General features: G+C 33.2%; 1 protein-coding gene across 4 annotated transcripts in view; it reads left to right on the top strand.

The window, feature by feature from the left end:
• The window catches only part of PRKCI (protein kinase C iota), a 65215-nt gene that overhangs the window by 34496 nt on the left and 24719 nt on the right, over positions 1-6000 (top strand). For 3 of the 4 annotated variants that reach the window (XM_006910824.3, XM_025046062.1, XM_025046064.1), the window contains 3 exons: positions 957-1097; positions 3714-3768; positions 5091-5149. In XM_006910824.3, coding sequence (XP_006910886.1) covers positions 957-1097; positions 3714-3768; positions 5091-5149 — 255 coding nt within the window. The remainder of the gene's footprint in view (positions 1-956; positions 1098-3713; positions 3769-5090; positions 5150-6000) is intronic. The other variant, XM_025046063.1, reaches the window with a different exon arrangement.

Consider the following 6000-nt stretch of genomic DNA (forward strand, 5'->3'; position numbering starts at 1 on the left):
TCCTTTCACTCTTAAAAATGTTCCAGATTGGATGATTAATTATATTGTTACCCTAGCTATAAGACAGTCGGATTTTTTGATATAATTTAAGATAGCCAGAAAATAAGCTAGGTTTATTTTGGAAACCATTTAATATTATAATTTTAATTCTCACTGTGTAGAAAATAATAATTGCAAACACTTATTTAGCTTTTACTATGTACCAGGCGCCTTTCCAAATGCTTGACATATATTGATTCATTTAATCCTTACAATAACCTCGTGAGATAGATAGTATATGTTTCCATTTTATAGATGAAGAAACCAAGGTGTAGGGCAGTTAAATAACTTGCTCAAGATGACACAGTAAGTGGCAGAGCCAAGGTTTGAAAGCAATGTGTCTCCAGGAGTTCATGTTTTTAACTATTCTTAAATAGTTATGGACTCCCATTTCTATTTTAAAACTGATGCCATGTTCTAAATTCATTACTATAAATAGAAGCCACCACCCGGGGTTCCCAAACTCTTGTTCTCAGTAGCACTGATATTTAAAAAGCTTCAAAATGGAAAATCACCTTAGGTATTGTTTTTTAAGAGAGCAGGGCTTTGGTTTTACCTCTGAACAGTGTGGAAGGTTTATCTTTGCCCAGGAATCTTTGTACAGCCTTTTCTGCCATATGTTTGTCAAGTTTAATTTACTTTTCCTGTTTTTATTATTCTCGGTCTAATTACATGAAGACAAACTTCTTGGACTTAAAACAGAAAACAACATGGTTGTGAATTTCACTCTCTTTAAAATAAGTTCTCTTTTCTGTTTTTTTTTCCCTAACCATCAAAGCTTTGGAAAAGTATGTATGATGAAGAGATTTGAGTTAGAGAAGAAAGTCACTTATTTTCACTATTCTATGAGCAAACTGTTGGGAAATGATTATGACCCCTTTTTTTGTTACTAAATTCTGTTGAATTACTCTTTCCAGCGTGCCCACTGTGCCATCTGTACTGATCGAATATGGGGACTAGGACGCCAGGGATATAAGTGCATCAATTGCAAACTCCTGGTTCATAAGAAGTGCCACAAACTTGTCACAATTGAATGTGGGCGGCATTCTTTGCCACCGGTAAGACACAATTGTCTAATTTTAATAGAGCATTTTTGATGGTACTACTAGAAGAAAGGGCTTAAATGGAGGGTGTTAAGGAACCACAACTCAACAGTGGGCATAAGATCACAGTCCAGTTAAGATAGTGGGAATTCTGGAACTATTACAAATTTGTTGGTAGGGTATAGTTAACTTTTTTGTTTAACCTTCTACAAAATCCTCTTGTGTAAATTAGGAAGATGTAGGGAGAACCATTTAAGAGATTTTTTTTCTTCTTTAAGCTAAACTCATGATTTTATAGCTCCCATGATTCTGGCAACTATACTAAGCAGATACCAGGTAAGAGTCAGAAGCTTCATGTTTGCTATTTAAAGTGTCAGACTACTGAGGACTTTTTGCATTTAAACTTTTGATTTTTTCCTTTCTATTTTAAATATGTAATTAAAACATGTTCACTGTAGAAAAAATAGAGAATACAGATGAATAAAGAAAAATTAAATTAAATCCCCCACAAAATCTACCATCTAAAAGTAATTGTCATTTGCGTATATCCTTCCAGAACTTTTTCTGTGCAAATTTATATGCATAAACATTTAAAATTTTTCCACATGGAAAATTTTAAACATATATAAGAGTAGATAGAACAGTGTAATGAACTTCCTTGTACCAATAAATCATCCTGCTCCAACAGTTACCAATTCATGACCAATTTTGTTTCATCTATAACCCCACCCATTTAACCTGCCCTTTCCCTGTATTATTTTCAAACAAATGCCAGACATATTTCAGTATGTACCTCTAAAATATAAGGACTCTTTAAAAACTGAAAACCAAATTCCTTATATCAAATACCCATACAGGCAATGTTCAAAATTTCAGTTATCTCATAAATGTTATGATTTTGTTTTTACAATTTTCATTATGAATTGGAATCCAGTTGAAGTCCATATTTGCAATTGATTGATATATGTTTTAGATATTTTTAAATTTACGATTCCTCCCCACCCTTGCTTTTTCTTGCTTGCTCACTCTTGCTCTCTTTTCCCCCTTACAATTAACTGTAGAAGAAACTGTATTGACGTTTAAAGTGTCCTTGAATTTTCTCTTTGCTTTTCCATGGTTATGTTTAAAATGTTCCCCTGTCCTCTTTATTTTCTGTATACTATAGTTGGATCTAGAAGTTTGATTAGATTCTGGTTTTTGTTTTCGAGAATACTTCATAGAAGGTGGAGTGTTTGTTTATTCATCAGGACGCACGTAATATTTGGTTGTGTCTCGTTCTACATACTTTTAAATAAAAGTGGGATCACATATGTACTATTGTTTTCTAACTCATTTTTTTTACTGAACAATATATTTTGGTGATCTTTCTATATCTATTTAGCTATCTATATTTTCATTATTCTTAGCATAATATTTTCTTACGTGTCTGTACCATAATTTTTTTAACCTGTTCCCCATGATGGAATATTTGAGTTGTTTCCTAAATTTTCCTATAAAGAAAATCATAGTGAACTTTCTGGTAAATAAATTTTATTATTTCCTTAAGGATTCAGAAGTACTTGGTTAAAGGATATGCATTTTTAGAAAGATCTGAATGCATCTTTCTAAATTGTCTTCTAGAAAGATTATTCCATGTTATTCATAGTACCTTCTTTGGGCATTATAAAAATAGTTTATTACTAGTAGCTCTTTGGTATTAGAATTATTTAGCTAGTTCATATAAGGTTAGAAATGGGTTTGTTGTTAGGGAGCTAAAAGTCCAATCTCAATAAAAAATAGAAGGTCAGAAATTTCAAACAATTTATCCAGGTTACTGTTGACATTTTTTAATATTCTTAGGTGATAGATGATTTGTGTGAGTTTATAAATGTGGAAGAAAAGAGGGACAAAGTTAGTGATTATATTTAGGATAGGTGTTAAACACATTGAAAAACGCATGAGCCTATCTTTAAGGCAGCCTTAAATTATAACTACAATTAATGCTCCTTCTCAAACTTACCCTTTCTTTTTGTATTCATTAAACTTGGGTCCAAGATTAATGAATTAGTAACATTTTGGTTTGAATTAGCTTTACCTGAGGTTATTGACAGGTGGCTGGTTAGGTCAGTTTCTAGGAGGTATTTCTTTTTCTTTTTGGGGTCACTGATACCTTTGAGACTTTAGAAAAATGAGGAGTCCTCAAAATTTTGCATATAATTTCAAGAGGTTTATAGACATCTTGAAGTCTATCTCGTGACCTCAGTTAAAGAAATCAAGTACTAGAGACTCCTTTTGCCAGAGACTAAAGTGAGAATATGGAAGTGAGCTCAAAGGAAGAATCAGTAATGTAGAGGAGAAAAATCAGAGTTTAATTTGGTTTGTAATTGTTGGTCTGAAATTAGTTTTGTGTTTCTTCTGTTACTCTGTAAAATGTGACTAACATTACCTCATTTACAGGAATATTATGTTGGTTTCATGTAATAAAAGTAAAAGTGAATTAAATACAGTGATATAATTTTTACTTAAGTTATATTCTTTCAAATTTTAATTTTAATATGCTGTGTCTCATCAAAATAATGTTTCTGGATTTATAGAGATACAGAGATTTCAAAAGAATTCACTAAGTTACTGTTTCTTTGGAAATGTTTGTAGGAGCCAATGATGCCCATGGATCCGTCATCCATGCACTCAGACCACGCACAGACAGGTAAGAATGTCAAGAACCATTGTTCATTAACAGAACAGCATTTAAAGATTTCTTTAGGTGACTCTTGCACCAATGTTTAAAAACATTTAGATTTTTCCCAAATAAAAGTTAGATAACCATATTTTGCGGTGGTAATATTGTAGTGATATTTAACATACACATTTGGCATTTTAAAAAGACAACTGTGTAAACTACAACAAATGACTATTTTCTGTAATTTAGATAAATTATTTTTGAGACCTTTTTAAATTCAGCAAACCTAGTTATTTCTAATAATGAAAACATGCTGATTTTGTGGGCCACGTTTACTAAGTTAAAGTGACCTGTTTTTATTAAAAGTTGTATTATCAGAAGTAGAAAATATGATGTAAAAGATAGAGATGCAGTATAGAAAATTCAAAAAAGATTATGAAAGTTCAAGTGTTAAGTAGATACAAACCTTAAATATGTATCTGGGAAATTTAAAGAGCAATTAAATGGGACAGAGCATCCTGATCTGGGATGAATCAAGAAAGGCAAGGCAAGGAGTTTTTCTGAAAGGACAGACAGAATGCAGTGTCTTATTCATGGAAGAAGCTGGTTATATGAAATATAGACTTTTTTCCTCCCCAAGTTGCTTCAAGGAATAGAAACCTAGAGTCCAAACTTTGTCAGTCCTTTACTTCAAGGGTCCCCAACTCCCGGGCCGTGGACCAGTACCGGTCCGTGGCATGTTAGGAACCGGGCCGCACAGCAGGAGGTGAGTGGCAGGCAAGCAAGCGAAGCTCCATCTGTATTTTCAGCCCCTCTCCAGTGCTAGCATCGCAGCCTCAGATCCACCTCAGATCACCAGGCATTTGATTGTCATAACAGCATGCGCCAAAAAGGTTGGGGACCGCTGCTTTACTTGACTTATGTGATATAATGATTAGGAACATTTTGAGTATGAAGAAGTGAGTAAAAACCAGAGACCCTCTATCTCCATGCCTCAGTCATGCTAAAATAATTAAATGAGGTTTATAGAGTCACCTTTATAGAAGGAATTGATTAATTTGTATAGAAGATAAATATTTTTAAAATAGCAAGAATATTTGTTAAAATCTATACTTGGCTACTTACTTACTGATTGGTTCTTGCTTTTTTAACCCTCATTAAAGATTAGGATTTAACTCATATTTACAGACAATTTGTTGTGAGTAGCACAGGTACTTACTTTTAAATGTTGAAAACTTACTCAGAAATAAAATCTAAATAAAAAATCAAATCAAGAGAAAATTTAAGTCGAACTCAGTTAATGGATGCTATATTTTTCTTTCTTTTTATGTTTGGGATTGGGGTTTTAGTAATTCCATATAATCCTTCAAGTCATGAGAGTTTGGACCAAGTTGGTGAAGAAAAGGAGGTAAGATAATTAGTCTCATGTAAATTATGTCAATAGCTTTTTTTTTATTTATTTTTTTAGCCAATATAATTTTTATTTCTTTTTAGACAAACTGTTTATATCTTTTTTTTTTTTGCATCTTATTTTTTCACCCTCCTTTCATCCTCTCCCCTCTGGTAACCACTAGTCCACTGTCCATGTCCATGAGTCTCTTGTTTATTTGTCTTGTTCATTTGTTGCTTTTAGGTTTATATCCCACGTATAAGTGACATCATGTGGTTTTCAACCTTTTCTTTCTGGCTTATTTCGCTTTGTATGATTATTTCAAGGTCTATCCATGTTGTTGCAAATGGCAGTTCATATGATTATTTCAAGATCTATCCATGTTGTTGCAAATTTCATCTCTTCTTATGGCTGAGTAATATTCCATTGTATTCATGTACCACAGCTTCTTTAGCCAATTATCTATCGTAGGACGTTTTGGTTGCTTCCATGTTCTGGCCACTGTGAATAATGCTGCTATGAACATCGGTATGCGAATATCTTTTCGGATATGGATTTGCAAGTCTTTGGGATAAATACCCAGTAGAGGGATTGCTGGGTCATATGGTAGATCAATTCTTAGTTTTTTGAGGGACCTCCATACTGTTTTCCATAGTGGCTGTACCAATTTGCAGTCCCACCAGCAGTGTATAAGGGATCCTATTTCTCCACATCCACTCCAACATTTGTCATTACTTGTCCTGTTGATGATAGCCATTCTAATGGGTGAAATGGTATCTCAGTGATTTTGATTTACATTTCCCTAATAGCTAGCAATGTTGAGCATCTTTTCATATATTTGTTGGCCATTTGTATGTCCTCTAGGGAGA

Source organism: Pteropus alecto, unplaced genomic scaffold (genome assembly GCF_000325575.1).
Source record: "Pteropus alecto unplaced genomic scaffold, ASM32557v1 scaffold33, whole genome shotgun sequence".
Taxonomy (NCBI): domain Eukaryota; kingdom Metazoa; phylum Chordata; class Mammalia; order Chiroptera; family Pteropodidae; genus Pteropus; species Pteropus alecto.